Genomic DNA, 26,237 nt, shown 5'->3' with positions numbered 1-26,237 from the left:
GCCCGGCCTAGTTCTTTATTTATAACAGGTGTTTATTTACCATGGCCATGGCACACATGTGGAAGCCAGAGGGTAACCTTCAGGAGTTGGTTCTCTCCATCATGTAGGTTCTGGGAATTGAACTCAGGTTGTCAGGCTTGGTGCCTTAACCTAATGAACCATCTTCCTGGTTCTGGTCCAATTTAAAAAGTTCTAGTCTTGCCAGGCATGGTTGTGTGCACATTTTAATTCCAGCAATGAGGAAGGCAGATCTCTGAGTAGTTTGAGGCCAGCATGGTCTACATAGTGAGTTGTTTTAGGACATCCTTCTCTTCAGGTTCTGGGGATGTGAGGCAGAAACACCACTGCGAGGAACCACCTCCAAGGAATCAGGGGCTTCATCAAAACCTTGTCAGTCCTGATGTGAGCTGTGTCTTCCTTAAGGAAAACGGGCAGGCGAATCACAGAAGGCCATGGGTTGCCTGGTACCTGCCCCTAAGTGCCTCCTCCAAGGCATGTTTAGGAGTAAATGCTCTGTTTACATGCTGTGTTTGCTTTAAGAGAAGGGGGCTCATCTCCCAAATCCAAGGACAGTGAGTGCTCAGGTGTGGACCCTGTTGACCTGTGCTTCTCCCAGTGGTATCTGTAGGTGACCCCCATCCTTTGAGCCAAGAGGCCCATTGGACAGGATGGTGGCGCTTCAGCTGGAAAAGCAGCTTCTGCTGTAAGATGGATGTTGAGGGTACGTCTGAGCTTGGGCATGTTTCTCACTGCAGGCTGGCCCCTTGTTGCTGACATGTCCCCTGCTTTGGCAATCCCACCATGATACAGACATGGGAGTATCTTTCTGTACCCTGGCACTGGAGCAGATGCCCTGTTAGATTCTGGGCATCTATGAACTACCTTGAAGGCCACCCCTAGTAGCTAGCTTAGAGCAGTCCTGGTTCCTCCCAGAGCTGGACCTCCCGGCCTCGCGGGTGATATGATGCTCAGCCGGGTCTTGTTGAAAGCAAGTGTGAGGTCAGTGTTGCACAATCAGCTGTCACTTCTGCCTTGAATTCATGCAAAAGTGACCCCTTGAGGCTGTGTGAACATGTCAGTCTGCAGAAGGTATGAGGTCCTCCCAGTGGGAGCTACACAGGTGCCTTGCTCCACCTGCCCTGCCCCTGCTAACAGGATTGAGTGAACCTTTCCTTTATTACACAGTGTCCGTGTCTCACCAGAGAAGGGTTCTGTACCACTGCTCTTGGGAAGGAAGTTCCTGAGGCAAGGAGAAGGGATCCCTGAATTTTCTAGTGTTCTGTTTTCTCCAGATGTCAACCCCAGTTCTATAAATAGTCATGAGGGATTCGGGTAAGGAGGGCACCCAATGACCATCTTCCAGGTGGCTGATTGCGCTTGTCATTATAGATCACTCTGCGGTCAAGGTGACAAATGTCTGTTACCTATCATCTGCTAAGGGCCAGTGAGAGACACAGGGACTTTTAGTGGGATGATGCTGGTCTCTGCAGTTGTCAGCCACCTGAGGACTTGTGTTGGGGAAGAATGCCACCAGACTCCAGGACAACACATCACTACAGCTCTTTCACCAGGGTGGCCCTGAGAAAGCTGAATGTGATATCCCAGCCTGTGCTGGGGGCTCTGACCACAGCCTCTCAGGGCTCAGTGCTCAGAATGGGTGCCGATGTCTTAGCAGCAGGTGACTTATGCATAAGGCCAAGACAAGCCATGGCCTGCAGCCAGGCAGTGAGCACCTGAGAGGGGATTGTGGGAGACCTATGGTGTGCAGTGCCTCCAGGACCCTAAAAGATAAAACACTAATGGGAGCCCTGACCAAGCACTGCCCTAAGGAGCTGAGCCTGCTATCCTCATATGGGTGAGCTACTGAGCCATCTGTGAGGGATGGGCCCCGGAGTGATTCTCTGGCCCTCTGGGTCATTTTTTTCTTACTAGTTCAGCATCTTTTGGTTCAGCTTTTACACTCTTTTCTTAGATCCAGAAATCTTGGTCTGGAAGCCTCAGAGCACAGGACACTGAGTATTGCAGTGTCCATACAGTGTGTCCAGGCTGTGGGCACAGGGCACTGAGATTGCAGCATCCAAACAGTGTGTCCAGGCTATGGGCTGATTTATTTTACAGTGCGTCAGACACAGGAAGCCAAAGGACTGTGTCTGGGGCACAGAATTGATGATTCTGGGACTTGACCAGCCTCCTGTTTGGACCTGGAACCTTTGGCCGCTGGGAAAGGAACCTATAGTGTTCTTAGAGTCCAGCCCTGGGGCCAGAGAGTGACCTACGCCATTCTTACTTGGCTCCTGGTAAAAGCCGCTTATTGGATTAGTGTGTGCCCAGCAGTAGATCCTGCAGCAGTAGCCTAGAAAAGAGGCTGCCCTGTCTCTGGCTGTGAGAGTGCTGTCCCTCTCTCTAGTTGTCACCGTGCCTTCCTGATGTGAACAGTATAGGCGCAGTCACCAGCTCTTTCCTTGGCCTGCGCCCTAATCTGCCAGAGACCTGTGCTCACAGCCAGGCTTCTCCTCACCACCTCCGAGAAGTTCACAAGACAGAGGGTAGCGATGTTGACCAGCTCCTCAACCTGCCTCTTCTCTGGGGTCTGCGTCGCACTGCTGGCTGTGGCCCTGGCCTATTACTTCTACTGGTGAGGGAGGTCTGGCGTAGACCGTGTGGGCATTGTGGTCTGAGTGATGCAGGTGTGTGATGGGCTGTAGGCTGGAGGGTACAGGTATGGGTTATGTGGGTGTGGGCAGTGTCGGGCAGTATGAGTGTTGACACTGTGAGTACGGATGGTACAGAGTGCACAACGCAGGTTTGAGCATTGTGTGCAGGTGGTGCAGGTGTCAGTGCTACAGTGGGACTCTGGGTGGCTGCTTTTGTCTCTGCTCTCCTAACTCAGGATCTGCTTTACCCCTTGGCTTCCACCCTGGGGCTCTAAGAGCTGGGATGGGGCCAAGGGACTGGAGGTCATCTGACCTTCCAGGTCCTAAATCATCTGGAAGTTGTTCAGAGGTGTCACCTGTGTCCTGGGGAGGCACAGATGCTGGATTCTTTTGAGCTGGAGTTAGTAGCAGCCCTCCAAAGGTCCTGTACCTTAGTCCAGTCCATGCTTGGTTGAGCACAAGTCACCCTGGTCTGAAGGGCTCCCTCTGATGGATCTGATGACACTGCCTCTTTCTGATGATAACAGGGTCTGTAGATGGAGCAGTGAACAGAGGCCATCAAACCTGACCTAGGACCTGTGGCTTATATAAAGACAGTTGATGCTGTTTACAGAGGCCCATATGGACCCCACAGAGAAAACCAATGTGGACCCCGAGGGAGGTGCTAGCCCCAGTGAAGAAGGATGCTTCTGTTTCTTACTAAGGAACTTAGGGCACTGTATGAGTCAGGGGCAGTAGCTGGTAAGGAATTCCCAGACCTGTGTTGCATGCTGGACCCAGAGTTGAGAAGACCCTGAGTCTGACAGCCCCTTAGCTCCAGGGTGGCCTTGGCTGGTTCCTTCATAGAGAAGGCTGTGGGTACCTGTGTGGGCGGACCTATCTCCTGCATGCCAGGGGAGCAGTGGATTGTGGGTTTGAGTGTCAAGCTCATTCGCCACACTGCCTTTCTGGCAGCTCTCAAGCTGTACTGGGTGACAGCAGGAGGTCCCAACTCTAGGTGTTCCTAGCCACTCAGTGTATCAACCAGAAATATCTCTCCCCTCCCCACAAAATGCTATTGATCATGTTTGTATGGCTAGCACCAGGTAAGCTTGGGGTGCATTAGTAAGAAATCCCTCCACTCTCTCAGGGGAAGAACCAGTCCTCAGCTTGGCATGCCCCTGTCCCAGCCTTGTCGGTGGCAGGCCAGGATGGTGGTCCATTTCATCTTCTGGATTGTAGTCTTGCTCAGCTTTCGTGTCTCTCTGCCCCTTATCAGACAGCCCCGGGCCATCCTCTCTTTCTACCTGTTGCTTTGCCTTGCTATACGCAGTGGTCCCCCACTTTCCTCTGCTCTCCATCAGCCGACACTGGGTCATTCAATTATTGCTCAGAAACCCTAGACTGAGCCTCTCAGCCTGTGGCTCTTACTCCAGGGGAAGGACTGTTGTCCCTACCCAGCATAGAGAGGCAGATGAGGCTGTTGAGGGCTCGAGGGAAGAACCTATGGGAAAAACCCTACATTGCCGGCCTGGCATGAGGCGGTACGGCCCAGCTGTAGTTGGTGACGTCAGGCAGAAAGCTCACAGGTCGGAACACTGAGTTGTAGTACTTAGAGTACGGAGGCCACGAGAGCAGAGCCTTCCTGTGTGAGCCCGTGTGTGGCACTGTCCCACCCACCAGCTTCCTGTGGTTGGGGAGTACAGCCCTGCACGAGGCTGGGCTCTGTGGAGCAATGAGGCGGGTAAGGCTGCTGAGAGTGTGGGCAGTCTGGGCTGGGCATCTCTGCTGCTGTGGCCTTGCTTTCCTGCACGCTTCTCTCCTGCCCCGCTCCACAAGCCCTGCCTCTCATGTGCCAAGTGTGAACATGAGCTGGCCACACAGCCGGCCCTGACGTTTCACCCACTTGGCGGGATGGCTATTTTTGTACTCTGGGACATAGCTGAGTGGTCACTGTGCTATCCCAAACTCGTGCCAGCTGAGTCCTGTTGCCCTGCTGTGGGAAGAGGCTGCAGACTCCCCCAGCCATCCGAAATCCAGAGCCCAGGGAGAGAAGGAAAGGGGAAGTGCCGGTAAGGAGCCAGGGAGGCCAAGTCCCTGCCTGGGCTGGAGGGCTGAGGTTCCCCTGCTGGAGGTCCTGCTTCCTGATGGGAAGGGATGGGCAGGACAGGCTCAGAGTGACTGTGAGGGCACCGACCCTGCTGACCTAGACTTCCTGGTCACTCTCTGAGCAGAAAGAGCCTTGTTGCCCCAAATATAGAAAGCCAGGCTCATCTCTCTACTACAAGAAAGTTGTACCAGTTCCCAGGCAGCCAACCAAGCTGGGTGGCCTGATAGGACACCTCGACCTTAGGGACCTTGGCCTTGGCCACTGTCGGGTGGAGTTCCGAGGATAAGTTATAGAACAAAACTTGGATTTGGTGCAAAGTTTGGGGGCAGGAGAGAGAAGAGACACATAAGAAGATAAGTGTTGGAGGACGTGGAGTTAGGAACATTTAGGTATGAATTTACATATTCTTCTCATTGATGAGTTCTTCAGATCAGGCCTTCCTCCTGACGGGTCCACTTGCTTCTCCCGACATCTGAGCCAGGCCTCTCCCAGGGTCAGAAGGCCCGTTCCCTTCCACCAATTAGCCCTTGTAGCCCACTCTTGTGGCAGTATTTAGTACTTTAAAGATAAATGAGGAGGGGTGTTAAGGTGGCAGGTGCTGGGAGTGGCCACCGCCGCAGGACAGAGTGAAGGGGACAGCCTAGAGGTGGGAATGCAGCGCTGGGGCTCTGTGACAGCCATAGGCTACTGCATGTGCTTATAGCAACTTCAGTCTCACCACAGAGAACTGTGTCCCTGCGTTGGTTAGGAATGGCCTTTGTTACTCTGCTCGAGTTACTCTTAGATACCACTGGCTGGATGAGCATTTTAGGAATGTTCTCACCTACACACATCTCCTGAGATTTTCTGAGTTTATATTCAGCCACGGAGCTGGATATTTGACGATGAGTAGATAATCCCAGTGTGTGAAAGTGGGACTCTTTCCCGACTCCCGCGGTCACCGATGAGGCTAGGCTTCTTGGTAGCTGCAGGTCCCGGGTGTGGAGACCAAGGTGGTTGTTTTGAGACCAGCTTAGTTTGTTGCATTTGAATCTCTACCTTCCTGAAAATCTAGTTTAAATGTGTGGAGTATGGTGCCAATTTATGCAGATGTGGCCATGCCCTTGTGCTTGACTAACGTGTGTAGAAGGCCTTCAGAGAGTCCCGGAGAGCTGCGTGCAGGACAGTGTTCCTGTGGCATCTGGGAGTCTGGGTGGGCGGGGACATTGTGGAGAAAAGTAGTAGAGAAGGAGCCTGAAGGCACGGACACCGCCGAGTCACCCTCCACCCGGCTGGGCTTCTCCACCTCTCCCCTTGGCAGACATTACCTCTCATCTGATTCTTCTGGTTGGCAGTCCTGGGACCTCAGACTTTTCGCAGGCTGAGGAAAGGCTGCACATTTACGGGGACTGGGCTTGGCCGAGGTTAGGAACAACAGCTCTCCCCATGCCCGGGAGAAGCTTGAATTCAGCTCCACCAGTTTTTGTCATTGTGAGTGCAGTGTATGCAGTAAAGTATATGACTAAGAATGGTCACTGTGGTGGTTATTATACAGGAAGTACCCACTCACTTCTCTAAGAGCAATCTGTCATTATCCCATGCAGTGTGTGTGAGATGACTGGTATGTCGTGTGTGTGGAGTGTACTTGTGGCCATTGTGCATTGCATGGTTGTTCACGCATGTGCTATATGTGAGTGTACATACATGCATGTGTAGTGCACCTGTGTGTCCTGTGCATGTATGATTACTGCTCAGTTGTATGCTATTCAGTTTGTGTGCTTGTGTGTGTAAGTGTCCTACATTATGTACATGCGTGTTTTGGAGCATGTGGTGTTCTGCCCTGGCCTAGGGTGGTGTCCTGTCCTAGTGTAAGAAATACAGCCACGCCTGTTAGACCAGAGGCTTGTCACAGGCCCATTGTGTAGTCATCAGACCTGGGAGCTTTGTGCCTCCCTCTGCTTCCCTTCCCACCATCGCCACTGCTCGGGGCCATCCGAAACACCCTGGAGGCCGCAAAGATTCTGGAGCTGGGGACTTGGGGTAAGTGAGAGACCTAGGGCTCTTTACTTCCTTTTTTGCTTGGTGGCACTCTGTCATTAGAGTTGTGTCTACTGCCCCACTGTCCACTTCCCTCCCAAGTGCTCATTCACTGCCTTGTCTTCCTGTCTCATTCTATAGAAAACAGCCCAGGGGCCATTAGGACTCAGCCTTAATCACCCATCTCGCACTAAAAGCATTCAAGGGGCATTTTCACTTGCCTCTTGTCCCCCTGACTCCTTCAAGGTGTTCGTTCAGAGGGCCTCCAGACCATGCCGATCTCTTGTGAGTGGCTCCATAGCCCCTGTGCAGTGGCCAAAGAGTCCACACATAGTCTGCCTGCCCTCTTCTTGCTGGAATGGCCTACCTGCAGCTCCAGGGGTGATGCTTTCTTTTTCTCTGGTCCAAAGTTATCCCACTTGGCTTCCCTGGCAAAGCCGTGGCTCAGTAGGCATGGAGCTGGGCGAACGTGGAATGGACTTTGATTTTCTGAGACTTCAGGCTTCTGCTCTGAGAAGTCCTCTGCAGAGTAATTCTTTCAGGAAACTGTAGTTGATTTTTTAAAAACTCTTTTGGCTCTTTAAGGGGGGTCTGCCACCCAGCTCCCAAATAAATACACACAGAGGCTTATTCTTTCTTATGATTTCCTGACCTTCACTTGTCTTGTTTCTAACCAGCTTTTCTTTCTTTCTTTCTTTCTTTCTTTCTTTCTTTCTTTCTTTCTTCCTTTCCTTCCTTCTCTCTCTCTCTCTCTCTCTCTCTCTCTCTCTCTCTTTCTCTCTCTCAAAGATTTATTTTATTTAATGTATATGGTGCTCTATGCCAGAAGAGGGCATCAGATCTCATTATTGATGGCTGTGAGCCACCATGTGGTTGCTGGGAATTGAAGTCAGGACCTCTGGAAGAACAGTCAGTGCTCATAACTTCTGAACCATCTCTCCAGCTACCTAGCCAGCTTTTCTTAAATTATCCGGTCTACCTCTTACCTCTGGGCTTTTACCTTTCTATATATCTTTCTTTACTTCATACTCCATGGCTTGCTGTATAGCTAGGTGGCTGATTCCTAGAGTCTTCCTCTTCTCCTTTTCTTGTTCCTTGATTGTCTCTTCCCAGATTTTTTTGTTTTTGTTTTTCAAGACAGGGTTTCTCTGTAGCTTTGGTGCCCATCCCGGAACTAGCTCTTGTAGACCAGGCTGGCCTCGAACTCCCAGAGATCCGCCTGTCTCTGCCTCCCGAGTGCTGGGATTAAAGGCATGCGCCACCACCGCCCAGCCTCTTCCCAGATTTTTTTCCCCTCCATCTGCCAGCCACGCCTATCCCTTCTCCTGCCTTGCTATTGGCTGTTCAGCATTTATTAGACCAATCAGGTATTTTAGACAGGCAAAGCAACACGGCTTCACAGAGTTAAACAAATGCAACAAAAAAGAATACAACATGTCTTTGCATCATTAAACAAATGTTCCACAGCATAAACAAATGTAACACATCTTAAAATAATATTCCCCAACAGGAAACCTAATCAGCATGGCTTATAAGACACGGAAGTCTAATTGATGTTTGTCATAGTATGCTTATAGCAGACCGGAGTCACACATTTAGCTGCTATGGGACCATCGTCTGTATGCTGTACGCTTCACTTGTGTGAATGGTAGATTCAGAGTTATGATGGTCCAGGGTGACAGCTAGAGACTCGTGTGTGTCCTTGCCTCCTGAATGGGCAGCTGCTGGTGTGACCTCAGGGTGTGCAGCAGTGCTGGCAGATTTTGGCTTGTCGCCCTCAGAAACCTCATCATTGGCCATGTTTCTGCACACACATCATTTCACAACCCCAAACTGCTGCTGTGCCTTGCATGTCCCTTCCTAGCTCAGAGGGGAAGAGAAGCTAAGAGTGGTGTCTACCATCTTTTCTGGGACAGCAAAGAACTCACCTGGAGACTCCCTCCCTCTCTCTACTCCCTCCCTCCCTCCCTCTCCACTAGTTAGAACTGGATCACATGTCCTCCTGGGCCCCTACTCCAGGAGGAGAGGAATGCAGCCTTGTGTTTTGGTGTCGGGCTGGGCTCTGTTCTCGGGACCAGGATATATGCTGCTGTACTGCCTATTCTCTGTCCCCAGCTGCCAGGTGCTATCAGGAATTGGAGGGCTGCTGTGTGACATTTAATTGTACCCTTTAATCCATTAGTCAAGAAAATATAATGCTACAAGATCCCCATGAACTCAGCCATAGTTTAAAGGTGATTTTTGTTACTTTTCAAACTTGTCTAAATCCTGGAGAAACCCAAGTCCACTGGAGCCTGGGAGGCCAGTGTGAGATGCTGTGTGAGAGCCTTCACATGGCCCGTGGCTGTGCTGTAGCTCAGACGCTGAGGTACAGACCATGGCTGTGGGCTGCCTGCTCAGTACAAAAGGGGTGGGATTGCACCTTGTTCCTGAAGCCTCAACCTGCGGGTCTGTTCTTGGTCTGTGTCTGTGTATGATGTGGCCAGGCTGAGCTGCTGGTTTCAGGCTTCGTAGCTGTGGCACCTTTTCAGTCTCTTGGATCTCTTTCCTGGTTGTTTGCGAGAAACTGTGGATTCAGTTTGTTCCGAGGCGGCAGGAGCTTTGTCTATTGTAATTAGGCTGCAGTCGTGTTTATAAGCAGCTTATGTGCTGAAATGGCTTATGGTGTGCCTAAGCAATCTAAGACCACACCCACTCCACCGTGCTTATGTGGGTCAGCAGCTTCATCTGGGCTTATCTGGGGGCTCTGGTCACCCTGGAATAGTTCCTCTTCACTGACAGTTACCACAAGATTGTGGTCTGGTGACCTGGGCTGGGTGGGGCTTATCATCCAATAGACAGACCCAAGCAACCCCATTTAATGGCCAATGGTTGACAGCCAGCTACAAGGTCTCTGAAGGCAATCCTGGGGTTATAAACGCCATTGCTACTTGGGAAGCCTGCCTAGGTCCTGGGCCAGAGGTCAGCCCACCTCTGAGGAGCAGCAGTGTGGACTGACTCAGAGCATGCTCAGAGAGATCCCCTGCAGCCTGCTGTGTGTGGCCTCACTCAGTTGGATTTTCTGTTGCTCAATGCATTTTACCTGCATGGTCCTGTGTCCCATGTGGGTGTGTTGTTCACACACAGCAGCCTATGTCCTGTAGGCTGGTCACATGAGGGGCTGGCTTGTCTTCTTCTGCCTGTGAAGGCCTTTAAGGCCACACCCTATTTACTGTAAAGGAAACCTCTGGTCCTGGGAATTCTAGCTCCCTCCTTCCTGCCTGCCCTAAAGGCAACTTGGCCACAAGGTCATGCTTGGGAGACACCAGAGCTGCTGCTTGGCTTTGGTAGAGCTCCATGCAACCAATGCATGTCACTAACCAGGTTGAGCAAAGCTACCAGGACCCAGAGCTTCCAGAAGCATACAATGCCCCTGCCATCTTGGATTCTGTGCTGTACTACCTCTGCTCAACACCCTGTAGTCTTGCTGAGTGTGACAGTGCTTGGCCAGGTAGAGCAAGTGGTGCCGATGGCAGTCCTTCCTTTACCACAGGTAGACATGTTTTTCTCCAGAAGCTGGGCGGCCAGGCAAGGACTCACACTCTGTCTCCCATCTTGCGGAGAGACCGGATGGTCTGATGATGAACTCACCCAAGGGTTGAAGTTTGTCCCTTGGGTTGTATTTATTTCCTATCCATTCTGGTCAAACACCCTGAAGAACAGAGGTTCCTTGTTGTGAGGTACAGGCCTGCCCCCAGCGACACTCCAAAACTTGACAGTGCAGCCCTCTTGGTCAGCTGCCACCAGCACTCAGTCAGTCCCTTCCATGTCCCTTCCAGCTCCTCACCAGTGCTTATACAGTCTGTGGCCATGAAGCCACTGTCGCACCTGTTGTGAGGACGGTGGGGGTGGTGAGCGCTCTCTGGGCCACTACCCTGAGCATGCTCTGCTCTTCCATATCCACTTGGCCACTCAGAAGGGGGGGACTTTGTATTTTCATCCTTGGCTGTTATGAGCAGTGAGTGTTACACCTGAATTAAGACAGTTTGAGGTTCTCTCCTGTCTCTACTGCCGCATGTCCCCATTTGTGGGGACATTTATTTATCCCCATTACTCATTTCTCTTAGTAATTCTCTATCATCTGTGGATTCTGGACCAGTTGAGTTCATCCCATACAAAACAAGACGGGGAAGGTATACAGGGAATGCCCTTGGTCCAGCCATTCACACAGTCCTCCATCCTGCTGCACATAGGACCGGCTTGGGGATGGGCAGTGGTGATGGAAAATGAATGTGAATGAATGGGACAAGAGGGAGGGAGGGAAGGTGAGAGCTGTGTCGGTCCTGTTAACTGGAATTTGATCACTGAACTCACGTGCAAATGTCTTATCTTGTGACTGAGTTTCCTGTCTGGAACATCACAAGTAGCCCATTTTTCATATTTTAGTGTCTTTTCTCTGCCAACCCTTCTGCTGAGTGCCAGCCTCGCTCTCCAAAAGACCTTTACCCCTTAGCCAGGCAGTGTGTGTCTGGTATCTCTGGAGAAACAGTGCTCTGACAGATAAGAGGGCATTCTGGGAAGTGGTCCTTAGGGAAGCAGGGCTAAGGGACCAAGGATGATGAAGAGGCTCCCAGAGAATGGGAAGATGAGAATTGACTGTGACCAGGAAGTTGATTGTGAGAAGGGACCTGCAGGGTTCCCAGATCTCAGGTCAGGGAGCCAAGAAGCCTGTGTATTTGTGAGAAGCATGAGTGTACAGACCTTGAGCTGTGCCGTGGGATTTAGGGCTCAGAACTCTGGAGATAAGGCCTGAAATTTGGTTCAGTTGCTGGCAGAGCTGGTGCCTTCATTCTTCTCCACTGAGCACATGGACGATCAGTTCAGAATCAACAGCCTTTGTCACTTTGTGAGCCCCTGTCTCTCAGTACCGCCACATTCTGAGGTCCTGGGAGCTTACCACTGAGCGTGACTCAATTCATTTCTAGTGAGGAGACAATCGGGCAGATGATCAGGGAAGGCCCTCCTTGTGTGCGGTGTGCTAGTTCAGTGTCCTGCTGAGCCCTGAGCCCTAGATATCTCAGCAAAGATCAAGGGCTCCTTCAGGTCGCAGTTAACTAACTTCTCGGTGACTGGCGAGTCTGGTTCAGGGACATCCTTTTGGGGACAGCATCTCTGTGGTTTCTGCTTCCCAGCTGTGGTAGATGCAAGGGTTTGAGTAAGATCCCTACAAGGTGCCTGTGAACCCTGTAATCAGCACAGCCTGCTGAGCCACGGGCTCCCTCCTCCCCAAATGGCAAGCAGTCATTGGTTCCTTGGAAACCAAGGCTGGCTTGCTCTTACCTGCTACCATCTTCTGACCCAGGAAGGTGCTAGATCCGGAGCCTGTTCAAGTGCCTTGATGAAACCCTGGAAGCCACTGTGTTGCCCTCAGGGACAAGGTATTCCAATGCCAGACTGATTTTGGGAGCATACTAGACCATCATCTAATGAGGGTCATTGAAAAGCTCAGGAAACCACCCTGTGAGCTGTAGGGACCACATTGTCCTCCAGCTCTGGAAACCATGTCCAAGCCTCTAGTCACATCCACTCTTCAAAGTCACACCAGTGTCCAGAGATCATAACAGGTACCACATGCCAGGGCAGGAATCATGGAATCGAGAGGGACATGAAAGAAAGGTTGTGAGTCTGACAGTGCCATCCTACTGCAGGATCATGGGGCAGACTCACAGATGACATATCTCATGGTCAGGGTCAGCCCACTCGCAGGCAGCCCCTGTAGGGGTTATGGGGATTAGCTGACACCGTGCTCTTATGCCAAGGATATCTAGTGGCATTGCTGCCCTGGTGGGAGAGCCTTAACTGTCTGCTGTTGTAGGCAGAGGCTGCTCATTTGTTTCCCAGCTTCCCAGACCCAAATCACACAGAAACTATATTAATTGCAACATTTCTTGGCCTATTAGCTCAGGCTTCTTATTAACTAACTCTTACATCTTAAATTAACCCATTCCTACTATTGTGCATTTTACCATGAGGTGGTAAGGTTCTGGGGCATCTGTCTCCTTCGGCAGTTACATGGCGTCTCCCTGACTCCACCTTCTTTTCTCCTCTATCTCTGCTTAGAATTCCCACCTTGCTCTATTCTGCACTGCCATAGGCCCAAAGCAGCTTCTTTATTAACCAGTGGTAATAAAACATTCAGAGCATACAGAGGAAAATCCCACCCTCCTATCAGTCCTGTGGAGTTTTCTTGGACAAAAATGTTGAACCTAAGGTGACCGTGAGGAAATATTCCCTTCAGATGGCTATGTAGACCTCAGATCTCAGGATCAGGATCATAGTGAAAAACAAAGATAGGGGCCTGAGAAGAGCTGTGAGTTGTACCCAGGGTCCAGGTGGATGTCCTGCTCTGCTCTCCGAGGGTTTAAGCTTGGGCTGAGATCCCAGCTTTACAAGTAGGTGATCCTAGGACAGTTGAAGTGTGGAGTTCTGAGATGCCTCACCTCTGAGCCTGTGTGCCAGAAGTATCCAAATGAGGGTGGAACGGTAGTTTTGCTGGGATAGTAGGTCACAGTAATCAATAAAAAGCTCTCAAGCATAATTTCAAGCCAAAGAGACTCTTGGTGTGCCACTTGGTGATAAAATCCTGCAGCAAAGCAGTGGAAATACCCAGCCAGGAAGCAAGCAGGGAAGTGTCTGCATAGGAAGGCTGTGAAACAGCCATGGAGATGCCAAATTTCTAGGCTGGCCATTGTCTATGGTTGCGTTTAAAAGATTAAAAATTTACCTTAAAAAGTTGGAATTTATAGCATGCCAGATTCTATACACTCTGCATATTTAAACTTGGGTTTGAAATATAGGTGTCAACTTGAAATAGTCTGAGGACACAAAACTTTTTAAAACTTGTATTGTGCTGGGCATGGCAGTACCCAACACTGGAGGCAAAGGCAGGTGGATCTCTATGAGTTCTAGGCTAACCAGGGCTACATAGTAAGACCCTGCCTTAAAATAACAAATACTTGTTTTGAAGGCACCTGGGCCAACAACGCTCTGGTCACTGAGTCCAGACCCTTCCCCACACTTACCTGCTCTGATGGACCAGAATCTTCGCAGCCAAGAACAGAGCAGACAGGAGCTGGTGTGAAGGTTGAGTGGCATTCTTGTATACAGCACTGAAGTCAAAAAAGCAGTAAGGAAACAGTCCTGGGAACGGCGTGTGGCCAGCATTGAGAAAGCAGGCCCTGTGTCTGTCTTTGGGAGTGTTTAGAGAGTAGAGAGTGACAATTGAGGTCAGCGGTCTGCAGCAAGCACATGTGGCCTGTGGGACACTGTGGTAGATAGTCCTGTGTGGGTAACCCGGCAGGTAGGCAGATGTCAGGTTAAGACATATAGTAGTGGTCTCTGGACCTGAACTGATCTCCAAGCTAGCATTTGGCTATGTCCATCTGCCCCTGCCAGGTCTGATTAGACCAGGGACCTTGACCATGAAACACCAGAGATCCGAAGTGAATGTGGTAGGTGGCAGTGCACTACAGGAATGGGTATGGAGGGGGGTGTGGGCTCACTTGGGATCCTGCACAAGCTCTCTGCTTCTAGACTCCGACAGTAAAGCAGGAAGCCACCACTGTGCAGCACAGGGATGGTTGCTAGAGCAGGTTGCTTCAAGAAAACCATCCTTACAGCCTGGAGCACAAACAAGTGTGGCTCCTTTACCCTGGTCCCCTGCAGCTCGACACCCCGGGTTCATCAGGTAAAGGACAGCTGAGGACTTAGAAATGGACACTGGAATTGCTGTTGCATGCTGGCAGGGTCAGGCTCAGCAGTGTGACGCCAAGCCATCTGGGCCCAAATTCTGCCATTCTACACCTTGGAAAAGAATAAAAGTCAAGCTGTCAGAGTAGAGATGGGCACAACCAGGGTCTGGGTGGGACCAGCCTAAATGACTCATTCTGTGTAGAGGTGGTGGCTACCTGGCCATTGAAACTTGCCACCCAAAATTGAGTGTGTTGTGACTGTGTGTAAGACCTCGCTGAAGTTCATTATGAAAAATCATGGTCTGTTTCTGGGGCCCTGACTGTGGGATTGGAGTTGTGACACGGTCCTGCGCATCTCCTTGGAAAGCCACAAAACCAACGGGCGAGACATGACATGAGCATGGGATGGTGAGGGCTGTCCCTTTCCTGGGACTGCTGGCTCAGAGCTGTCACAGTGAGGCTAGTGCCAGGGGGTGACTGAGGAGACGCTGATCCCTTGTATCTTGAGGTCTGTGCAGACCCATCCTGTACTGTGTGGGAGGGACCTGTCGTGTTGCACATGGCCCGAGGCCCTGCCTGTGAGGGAACTGCTCCTGGGATGTGAGCTTAGATTTAAGTCTCAAAGTCCACAATAAAATCTCTTCCTGCTGGTCCGCGAGTGACCCTGAACAGACCATTCAGTATTCCTGCTGCTGGTCACTCACCTCTTCCACACAGTCCTAAGAACATCCGCTCTGGGGTTTCATGACCATTGACAAGTTGTGGTGAGAAGTGTTTGTACCGGGCCCTGGAGCACAGCGTGTCTGAGAGTTGTTCTTGTTATCCCTGTTCTGGTTTTGCCCTTTCAGGCAATGCATTCATCTTCTACTTCTGGTTTAACTAATTTCTCCAGAACCAGGTGACTTAGCCAAGTGGTTTGGGATGTTCTTACAGTCACAGTTAAGCTGCCACAGGCTTTGGTCACCTGGAGACCTGGCTGGAGCTGAGGCTCCCGACACAGCACGAGGTCCAGTTTCTATCACAAGAGCAAGACCTGCTGTGTACATGTCCTTAGGGCCTGGTAGCTGGCCATCCTGCTAACAGTCCAGCCTCAGAAAGCCATCGTGCGCGTGTGTGTGGTGGTAGTGTGTGATGTGTGAGATGCACATAGACAATGTAGTTCCTCAGCTTTCCAGAGGGGCCTCTCTCTGAGCCAGGCACAGGGCAGCTCCTCCCCAGGGCCCTGAATGAGGACTGTGCTTCCCCGGCCACAGCCTATGCCGAGTCCCTGCATCCACTGACCGTTGATTGTGCCCTGTGCTTGCAGGACGGCTGTTCTCAGTGAAGGACCGTGCGCCCACCCCTGAGCAGCGACCATGGGCCTGCTTGCCTACCTGAAGACCCAGTTTGTGGTGCACCTGCTCATTGGCTTCGTCTTTGTGGTGAGTGGGTTGGTTATCAACTTCACCCAGCTGTGCACACTGGCCCTCTGGCCCATCAGCAAGCAGCTATACCGCCGCATCAACTGCCGCCTGGCCTACTCGCTCTGGAGCCGTAAGTGTCTCCGCCCACAGGCATTGTGCAAAGGTTCTTCTCCAGTGGGAAAGGGAAGCGTCTCCTGCCAGGGTTCTCAAGGGGCAGTAAGGACAGGGCCACACCTGACTCTCCATCCCAGAATAGAGCTAGGTGAAGTTCAATCCTCCCTGAGGTCACACCCTCCCAGGAGCCCTGTGAACAGGTGTCTAGAGTAGCCTTACTAGTCTCAACCACACGATATTTCCATAGCAGGCCATGTGACTTGCCAAGTGCATGGTATTTCCATAGTGGGCTGTGTCACTAGACTTTCACAGGGTATGTCACAGCCCTCTGTGTGCTTGCAAACCAGCAAAAACAAGGAGAGTAGTTTCAGTGGGCTGAGAGCCAGCCTCCACTCCAGCACAGTGTCGTATGGCCCTCTGCCTGCTCACATCACAGTGCACGGGAAAAAGCAAAAGTGCCCTTAGCCACGAGTGTGTGCATGTTGCCACACACTGTCTGTCAGATGCACTAGTGCATGAGAGCGCATTTCTGTGAGAAACCTGGAGAGACAGCCACTTACTCACAGCCTGTGCACTGGGAGCGGCACACTGGGTGTGACTACCTGCAGTTTACAGGAAGCCAGGTTGACTCAGTTGCTCTGCAGAGTAAGAATACAGCTTTGAGAGTTCTGTAGATGTGCACTCCCCACGGCATCTTCGTCTTGTCTTGTCATATGGACCCAAAGCTCACCAGGTTGTCTTGTCGAGGCTAGTACAGACCATATCTCTCCACAGGGGGCCCACCGGAAACCGAGAAAATGAGTGGTCTTTCTGTACCAGAGAACCTTCTTCCAGTTTGCATTTCTTTTCTTTTTTTTAAAAAAAGTCTATCACCACCATATTCTTTTTTAAAAGATTTATTTATTTATTATGTGCACAGTGTTCGGCCTCCATGTATGCCTGAAAGCCAGAAGAGGGCACCAGATCTCATTACAGATGGCTGTGAGCCACCATGTGGTTGCTGGGAATTGAACTCAGGACCTCCGGAAGAGCAGCCAGTGCTCTTAACCACTGAGCCATCTCTCCAGCCCTCCAACTGCATTTCTAAGTTTAAAAAAATCAGATACACAGATAAGTATTCAGTATGCTGCTGTTTATGCCTGGCTGTCACAGCAGAGGGCATGTGCCATCTCACAGGGAAGTGTGTCTTCAGGCTCTGCACCTTTATGCCCTCCCCATCAGTGACAACACTCTGCCCGAGTCCCCTCCTCAGTTTGACTCAAAAGGGGACAGCTGCTTCACAAAGGGTGAACTAGGAATCCCACATCCACACATAATGCTGTTGTGCTTGTGTGACCGGGTGACAAGGCCACACAAATGTTTACAGAGAAACATTAAATCATAGCCTCCCGCATCTAGTAGCACTCTGAAGCCAGAACATCACATGTCCCGCTGAGACTCCCCGACTGCAGCCCCTGGGAAGGGCAGAGAAGCCAGTTCTCAGGGCCCTGACCTGGTGACTGAAGAGCACGTCCTTGGGGACTCTCTGGGTGCTGGTGCTCAGAGCTTCAATCTGTGTTGTGACTGGGTTGTACCCTGTGCTGGGCTGCAGGGTGATGACTGTCACCACTCTCTAGTGGCAGAGCCACCACTGTGTGTGTCTTGTGTGGACACGCATGGGATGCCCATCTGGCCATGTGCTGATGTGTTTGGAAAACATTAAGGACCCTACCTCTGCCGTGTTCTAAAGCACCTAGGCCATTTGGCATCCCTCTGGATGAGAGTTCCCATGCCCCCGAGGCCTCACCCTGCTTGTGGGTTCCATGTTTGAGGCAGGCAGTGTTCGCTGGCTCCATCTCCAGCAGACAGTTCTTTGCAGAGGATTCTGGGATTCTCTTAGAGCAGTGGCCAGAGTCAGAAGTATGGATCTTCCTGTGACCATCCTTCGGGTGGCAGTTTTATCCTGGTCCACGCTCCTCAGATGCCTGGTCTCCATGGTGTGATTCCCACTGGAGACCATGGGGTGCACGTGGGACGCCTACCTGCCATCTTGTACTTCCCACCAGAACTCATTTATGTCCAGATTGTTTCCTGAACAAACACATGCAAAGTTCTTAACATGGAACTGTCTGGCCCTGACCTTATGAAAGTGAACATGTGTTTCCCTTAAATCTTCCAGAGGGGACAGGCGATACTACGATCCTGGTCCATCCTGAATCTGCCACTGGCCTATGAGTTGCAGGCAGGGGAGGCTCAGTTCTGTGTTGTGGTGGAGATGCTGGGTCAGCTACTGAGTATACTCCACACTCCTGGCCACGCACCGTTCCGTGCCTTTGGGGGTCCTACAGCCTCCTGGGCAGCAGTAGATCTCATCTGAGCTTTTCCTTAGGCCTGGAGTGAGCAAAACTGAGTATGAACCACAGCTTACACCAGAGAAAGTTGTAGGCGAAATAGTCAACACGTCCACCTTATCATCACTTTCCAGCTGCTAATTCCACAGCCCTGCAGGTGTTCTCCTTGCCTGTCAGTGAGGACACAGCCCCCTCCTTCCGCATGAGCAAACTAGTGCCACAGTGGCTGCGCACTGAGGCAGTGGGGTCCGTTTAGGTCTGCCAGGCCCTGCTTCCTCTGTCTGCCACCACCCAGCTCCCTTAGACTACACAGCTGTGATTTGGGGAAGCTTAGAAGCAGGAGCCCTGGGAGCTCAGCTCTAGGACGAAGCTCCCCTGCAGATGAAAACGGAAGTGGCCCTCAGACTGCACTCCCAGAGCCTGCGGAGACCTAAGAGGGGGGCGCTGGGCAGGCATCTCGCAGTGCTGACCCCGCCCTCCCGCAGAGCTGGTCATGCTCCTGGAGTGGTGGTCCTGCACGGAGTGCACTCTCTTCACCGACCAGGCCACCGTGGACCGCTTTGGGAAGGAGCACGCAGTTGTCATCCTTAACCACAACTTCGAGATCGACTTCCTCTGTGGGTGGACCATGTGCGAGCGGTTTGGCGTGCTGGGGGTGAGCGATGGGGTCAGGGAGGGGCTGGGGGTGAGCGATGGGGTCAGGGAGGGGCTGGGGGTGAGCGATGGGGTCAGGGAAGGGCTGGGGGTGAGCGATGGGGTCTGGGGGTGACTCCCAGGGGGTTCGGGGAGGGTCTGGATGAGTAATGGTGAAATAGGGCCCTAGGAGGAAACCTCTGGGATCTGAAGCTCTCAGGACTATAGAGGCTTGTCCCTTGGAGGTTTCTTGACTTGCCCCCTTAATAGTGAGATGGGGTGTGTGTCTTCCCCGTGTGGCACCCTCTTCAGTTTCCTGCCTATTCTTGGCACTACCTGTGACTTCATTTCTTGTCAGCACCTTTCACCTTCCAGAGGATTCCACTCAAGACCAAATGAATAATTGCAGTTAGCTGAGTGGCCTCCAATGAATTTAAACGACACGAAGAGGGCCAGGGATTTCAGTGCAGCCAAAGCCCCTAACTCATGGCAGGAAAATGGAGGTCAGAAAAGGGACCTGGAACTGAGGTGTTATCCTCCATATCCTGGTGCACCTGCCCTCCTCCCAAAATTTGACTCTTGAACAGTTTCTGAGGTCCCCTCCCCGAGTGTGCTTGAGGTGTGCTGATCCATAAGCCAGGGTCCTGTTTATGGCAAATGCCTTGAACCAGGAAAAGCAAAGCCTGAGCCCCTGGGGTGGCTGTCAGGGCTTCCGACCAGGCCCTCCCCACCTCTGACAGATGCCACTGGCCTCCCTGCTCCCTGCAGAGTTCCAAGGTGCTGGCTAAGAGGGAGCTGCTGTGCGTGCCTCTCATCGGCTGGACGTGGTACTTTCTGGAGATCGTATTCTGCAAAAGGAAGTGGGAGGAAGACCGGGACATTGTCAAAGAGGGGCTGAAGCGCTTGGCGGACTACCCAGAATGCATGTGGGTGAGTGTGCTGCATGTACCATGAGATGGCTGTGGCCGAGGGGGGCAACTCAGTCCTCCTGTGTGTATGCCATGGCCCAAGTCATACATTGTAGGATCTCTGGCTGGGGAAATGGCTCATTTGGTAAAGTGTTTGCCACACAAGAATAAGAAACTGAGTCTGAGCCCCAGCACCCAAACAGAAAAGCCAGGCTGTGGTGCGCATGCGAATAATCCTAGCGCTGGGGAGGTGGAGACAAGCGACCCCCTGAGACTCACTGGCCAGCCAGTCTAACACACACATCTGTGCATACATGTGCCCACAAGACCATCTCACCTGACCTTTCAGGCTTGGCGCCTTTCCTGGGACATAGTTTTCATCTGTTCCCTCTGCTACAAGCCTAACTTTGGCACACACCCTCCTAGGGTGCAGGGAGATGGAAGAGCCATAACAAATCTCGTCTTTCTTGTCTACTCTTGGAAACCTGGCCTCTTAGTTCACATTTCTCAGGGACAACAGATGCTCTGTCTTCTGATAAAGGCTGCTGCTCAGAGACACCTTCAGGTTTCTCTTCTTCTGGATAGTTCTTTCAGGAAATCCGTTCTGTATGCATTCATTTGTGTGACGGGAGTGCAGATTGCAGCCCTAGAATAAAATGCCACTTCAATGACACCACATGCTTGTCGCTGGATGATTCTGTACTTCAGTTCTCTGTGCACCCAGCAGCCTGTGCTATGCTGCTGTAGCATGTGAGACCCAGAATGTTAGGGGCCTTGCCTGGCAGGGCTCTGGTTCCTTCCGTGCTGGCCTGGAATAACCCTCTTGCCTCTCCCTACCCTACGTTCATTCTGTACCTAGTTTCTCCTCTACTGCGAAGGAACACGCTTCACAGAGACCAAGCACCGCATCAGCATGGAGGTGGCTACCTCCAAGGGGCTGCCGCCACTCAAGTACCATCTACTGCCCCGGACCAAGGGTTTTACCACTGCGGTCCAGTGCCTCCGGGGGACAGGTAGGAGACCGGGACCCATGGTGAGAAACTGGAGTCTGCCACTACCTTCTAGGCTATTGTTATGCAGCAAGAAGTTAAATGGAGCTGGGGATATTGCTTAGTTGGTAGAAGACTTACCTAGAATACACGAGGTCCTATGTCCTTGAACCCCATAAACCCAGATATTGTGGCACAGGCCTGTACTCAGGAGATGAAATCAGGGTTGGAAGATCACTTTTGACTGTATAAATTCGAGGTCATCCTCAGCAACATAGTTTGAGGCCAGCCTGGGCTACGTAAGCCTGTGTTTTAAAAAGAGAAGAAAAGAAAAGCTTTAAAAAGTATACAAACTATAAAGTGTAAGATACACTCAAAGCCTAGGGGAGGAGGAGGAAGTAGGATTGACATGTTTTCAGATCTCGCAGCTCTTTGCGGATGATAAAATGCTGCTTAGTCGAAAACTGTCAAAGTAATACAGTAAATACTGCAAGCCATGGAAAGAAGAAGTCAGATCAGAGATGTCTGCTTCACCTGGGAGGAGTTAGGGAAGCCACAGAAAGGGCTGAAGAGCACTGGGCACACAGGAACCATCAGCAGAGAGGGTCTGAGCACTCCGCAGCCAGCTGGGAGTGAAGATCGTCGCCCCTCCATCCCCGCTCTGCATGTCGAGGGGCAGACCCAGTGTAAAAGTGACTTTTCTGCTTGGTGGTGATGTCACTACTGTAGAGTGTCTCCCGTCATCCATCTCTCACTGGTCCTGCCTCCTCCCCACAGCTGGAGCCATCTACGATGTGACTCTGAACTTCAGGAGTAGTAAGAACCCGTCCCTGCTGGGAATCCTCTATGGGAAGAAATATGAGGCGGACATGTGTGTGAGGTGAGCGCCCTGACGAGGCTGACCCTCCGCAGTACTCCTGAGGGTGTGGGACATAGAAGGCAACACCAGAGCCCCCAGTGTCCCCAGCTGTGTTCCCCTGATCAGTGTGAGGGTCGTTTCTTGTCTGTCTCTCAGTCTCAGCGGACACCGTGTATGTCTCTCTGAGGAAAGCTCTGTCCCACATCCCGCCACTGTCAGTTGCTCTCCCAGTCACACAGTCTAGTGAACTAATGTTAACCTCTGGTCTCTCACTTTCAGCCAGTGACATGGGACCTCCTGCACAGCCCCCGGTAGAGTGGGACTGTCACCAGGTGGCTCTGATCTGGCTTGGTAACTTCTAGATAGTGGCTTGGGCATCTCCAGGGAGTTCTGATTGGGCGAGGCCCTGCCTGCTCTTCAGAGCCCAGGTGATGGCGCCTTCAGGAACTGCTTGGTCATCTTCTTAGACACATACTGTCAGGACCCATTGGAACTGCCTGCTCTGAGACCTCACACACAGCAGCCTTCCCTAGACAGGGTGGGTGCAGTCATGTCTCAGTGTTGACTGGGGCCATGGCCAAGGTGATGTTCTTCTCTGTGTCTCCTGAGGAAATAATCCACCCAAAATCGCTTCCGTTTGACACCTGCGCTTGGTTTTTCTAAGCAGACTTGAGCTCATGTTGGTTACGAATTACACTGTGTGGGAGCTTCCAGAAATAAGGCTGTGAACCTAAGCAAAGAGCTTGTTGTTTTTTTCTCCTGGGCTTTGAACTGTGAGGTTCAGGACCCTGTATCCTGTCCTGGGAACTTGCCCTGGATTGGAGTCAGCAAGTGAGCCTAATTCTCTCCTTCATGTTGTTCATCTTCCAGCAAGGGTCCAGCCCACTATTGACCCCCGGGGACTGTGGTGATTAACCCTGGGCCTTAGGTGGCTTCCAATGCCAGGTGTGTTAGTTAGCTTCCTATCACTGTAACAAACACCTGAGACAATCAACTTAGAAGAAACTTAGTTTCAGTCTCTGGTTGAGTCTGTTGCTTTGGTCCAGTGTGGGGTCAGCACATAATGGCAGGAACACAACACACGACTGATTATAGCAATCGCCTCATCGGCCAGTTGGTAAAAGAGAAAGGACCAAGGTGCTGACCCCTCCAGGGATGGCCATGACCCAGGGCCTCCCACTGGGCCCCACTTTTTTTTTAAAGTAGGGCCTCCTTGGAGACCAAGCTGCTAATTCATAGTCTTCAAGAGACAGCAGAGACCAAAACCATAGCGCTAGGGTAGATGACAATGATTGAGAATCTGGTCATGTCCAGAAGTGAGCCCCTCAGAGGTCAGTCACACTTCTGTCCCTGGCTCAGCTGTTCCAGGTCCCACTCATCCAGCTCCTCTTGCTGCCCAGCCAACCATGGAGCTGAAGTGCCCCCAAAGGGACACCAAGCTATGACTGGGAGGCCTCCTCCATCTCTGATACTTCCTCTGTGATATTTCTGTAGCTGTGTCCCGCTATATTTCAGTGGGCATCTCAAGATCTCGCAGAGGCCTTGGCTGGTCTGCCCTTGACCATGGGCTTTGCACAGATATGCCCTTCCCATCATCCAGAATGCCCCTGCAGTCATATCTAAGGGCCTTCCCTCAGCCTCCCTCGAGGGTGATAGCACTCTAGAAGCTGTGACAGGGCAAGCCTGCATGTGTGTACCCTCAAGGGCCCTCTGTTCTCTGTGCTGGCATGCCCGTGTTAGCCTTGGGATGTGGAGTACTTCCGTGGAAATTCAGGGTAACTAGAGCTCAAGCTGTAGCTGCCAAGAGAGGGAATCCAGCGGGACCTCATCTACATACGTCTTGTCAGCGTTTGCTTTTATTTTTACTTCTTTCATAATGTATATGGTAGTGTGAATGTGTATGTGGCGTCACACACACTCACACATACACACACGCACACTCACACACACGCACACTCACACACTGTGTGTCACCAGGGAGAGACATGAAGGAGGTCTAAGCCTTATAGCCTTCTTGCTGTAGGAGGTGCCCCCCCCCCCAGCTACACCCACTGACTGTGACAATTCCTCCCCCACACGTGGATGGAGCCCTTGGAAGGCAGAGGCCTAAATTTTGTCTGCTCAAATGCTCTTGCCTCTCCCCCTGATGTGGCTCTGAGCCTGCAGTGGTACTCTGCTGGGTGTGTGTGCTGAGGTGGAAAGGTCCCTAACAGCCTACACAGCCGCAGCCCCTGAGGGCCTTACTTTAAATGCACAGATCTGTCTCAGGCTGTGGGCATTTCATGTGGCTTTTCTCTCTGGAAGAAAGAACTGCGGGCCACTGTGAGGGCCACCCAAGCCAGAGCCATGCTCATCACAGCTCTTCCCCCTTACTCATAGTTCCCTTTACATCCAGCAAATGAAGTCTTAAAACATTAAACAGATGAAACTGTGGCCTCCCTCGACCCCCTGGATGCAAAGCACCTGTCTCGTGTAGCCACCTTGTGTCTATACCCCCCATTCTTCCAGCAGTCTTCTTGGTGACTGCACAGACTCACAGTGTTTGTTTAAGTGTCCCCATGTGACTTCATAATGACTTCAGCGTACAAGAGTAGTGAAAAAAGGGAACTCTAGGGTGTGAAGCATGTGGCACACCAGAAAACACAGCATGCAGAGGGTGCAGAATGCCTAGGAGTTCCCACGTCACCTGGGGACATGGGATGTGTCTCCATGAGGAGGGCGCTGATCACTCTAGTCTTGTGTGCTCTCTGCCACCTCCTGGGCATTGTGAAGTACTGCAGTTCCCTGTGGAAAGCAGGACCTCCCTGTGAGGCTGGCCTGGTGCACCCTTGCTCCACGTCCCAAGTTCTGGCATTACAAGAATATGTCAATGGGTCTAGTCTTCCTTCCTTCCTTCCTTCCTTCCTTCCTTCCTTCCTTCCTTCCTTCCTTCCTTCCTCCTTCCTTCCTTTCCTTCCTCCTTCCTTCTTTCTTTTTTCCTCTTCCTTCCTTCCAATAATAGTTATGTTTTGAGATGGGGTCTCACTATGTAGGCTTGGCTGGCCTAGAACCTGACATGTAGACCAGGCTGGCCAGGAACCTGTCTCTGCTTCCCAAGTGCTAGGATTAAAGGTGTGGGCCACCACATCCAGCTCTGGGTCTTGCCTTCTGTTTTTTGAGACAGAGTTTCTCTGTGTAGCCCTGGCTACCCTGGAACTCACTGTGCAGACCAGGCTCCTGAGTGCTGGAATTAAAACCATGAGCCCAGCTCGGGCCTAACTTTTTAAAGAAGCTTATGACACAAACACATTCTTAGGTGACAGAGTCCTAGCTGACTGTCCCCACAAGTGGCTCAGCATCACTCTCTGTGATTTCAAGTGAAGCACAGTAGTTGAGATGCTCCTCTGGGAGCAATGATGCCATCAGATGCTTCTAGAAGGCGAGGATATGTGCTTTCCATATGTGGCAGAATTTCATCTCCCAGACCTGCCCTGTGAGCTGTGGGGCATGGACACAGCATGTCTATCTCTTCCGGGTCTCCAGTGGAAAAGTGATGGAAAGGTCTCCGTACACTTCTCTGTGAAGTTCACACTCTCTGTTTATTCACAGTCTGATTGGATTCCACAGCAGGGGCTGAGCCACGTGACTGGGAAAGGCTTCACCTGTAGTTGCTAGGCAGCCACCTGTTTGTTTACCAACAGACTCCCAGAATAGGGGCTAAGACAGCTCAGGGTACACATGGAAACATTTATTGTAAGCTGAGATTAAAATTTCCTAATGTTGAATACTTTTCCTTCCTGGGATATGTAGTTTTGTCTTGAAGCAGTGACCCATGTGTCTAACAAAATGTTATTTGATGGGGAATCTTTGTCAGCCAATTATCTTTAAGAGGTGGGACCAAGTTAGGGCGTGACTTCCTGGGTACCTGGTGTGCTCTCTGTCTCTGTGGCTCCTGCTCTACACAGCTGAGCTCAGACTTCTCATTCCTGTTTCGTGAGTTTGCACCTTATAATAAAGAAAAATATAATTGTTCTATTTTTTAGCTAGCCTGATTATTTCTCGAGCCGAGATAATTCAACAATTATTGGCACAGAAACTGTCCTCATCTCAAAGGGAATAAGAGACGGTTTGCTTTAGAATCGGGTATGAGTGACCATGGCCCCAAACTACACATTGAAGTCTCCTCCAAATGCTGTGTCCCACTGTGAAAGTAGTTATGTGATATTATTATTAGTTACAGACCAGAGGAAGTTAGGAAGTATTTATCACATGCATGATAGGAGCCACAGGTAGAGCAAGGGACTACTACAGGTCTCGGAGGCTAGCCCATGGCATCTTAGCCTTTGGGTTTGTAGGAGCTGGTCATCTGCTTAGAATATATTGTTAGCTTTTGATAGTCTCCAGGATGCTAGATCAGACACAGGGTAGGTAGTGGATGGCTTTGTAAGAGACTGAAAATAATTGAAGATAATTTGGCTGTAGTCTGCAACATTGAACTCTCCATAGTCTTGAAGTTTGTTTAATTGGCCTTAT

General features: G+C 51.3%; 1 protein-coding gene across 2 annotated transcripts in view; it reads left to right on the top strand.

Annotated features, from left to right (window-relative positions):
- Positions 1 to 26,237, top strand: part of Agpat3 (1-acylglycerol-3-phosphate O-acyltransferase 3) — a 76,914-nt gene that overhangs the window by 40,592 nt on the left and 10,085 nt on the right. For both annotated transcript variants that reach the window (XM_026785469.1, XM_005360283.3), the window contains exons 3-7: positions 15,796 to 16,022; positions 18,822 to 18,991; positions 19,738 to 19,899; positions 20,737 to 20,890; positions 21,644 to 21,746. In XM_026785469.1, the coding sequence (XP_026641270.1) occupies positions 15,845 to 16,022; positions 18,822 to 18,991; positions 19,738 to 19,899; positions 20,737 to 20,890; positions 21,644 to 21,746 (767 nt within the window). In that variant the 5' untranslated portion in view covers positions 15,796 to 15,844. The remainder of the gene's footprint in view (positions 1 to 15,795; positions 16,023 to 18,821; positions 18,992 to 19,737; positions 19,900 to 20,736; positions 20,891 to 21,643; positions 21,747 to 26,237) is intronic.

Source organism: Microtus ochrogaster, linkage group LG2 (genome assembly GCF_000317375.1).
Source record: "Microtus ochrogaster isolate Prairie Vole_2 linkage group LG2, MicOch1.0, whole genome shotgun sequence".
In the NCBI taxonomy this organism is placed as follows: domain Eukaryota; kingdom Metazoa; phylum Chordata; class Mammalia; order Rodentia; family Cricetidae; genus Microtus; species Microtus ochrogaster.
The sequence above is the reverse complement of the archived record's forward strand: the minus strand, read 5'-3'. Positions and strand labels throughout refer to the sequence as shown.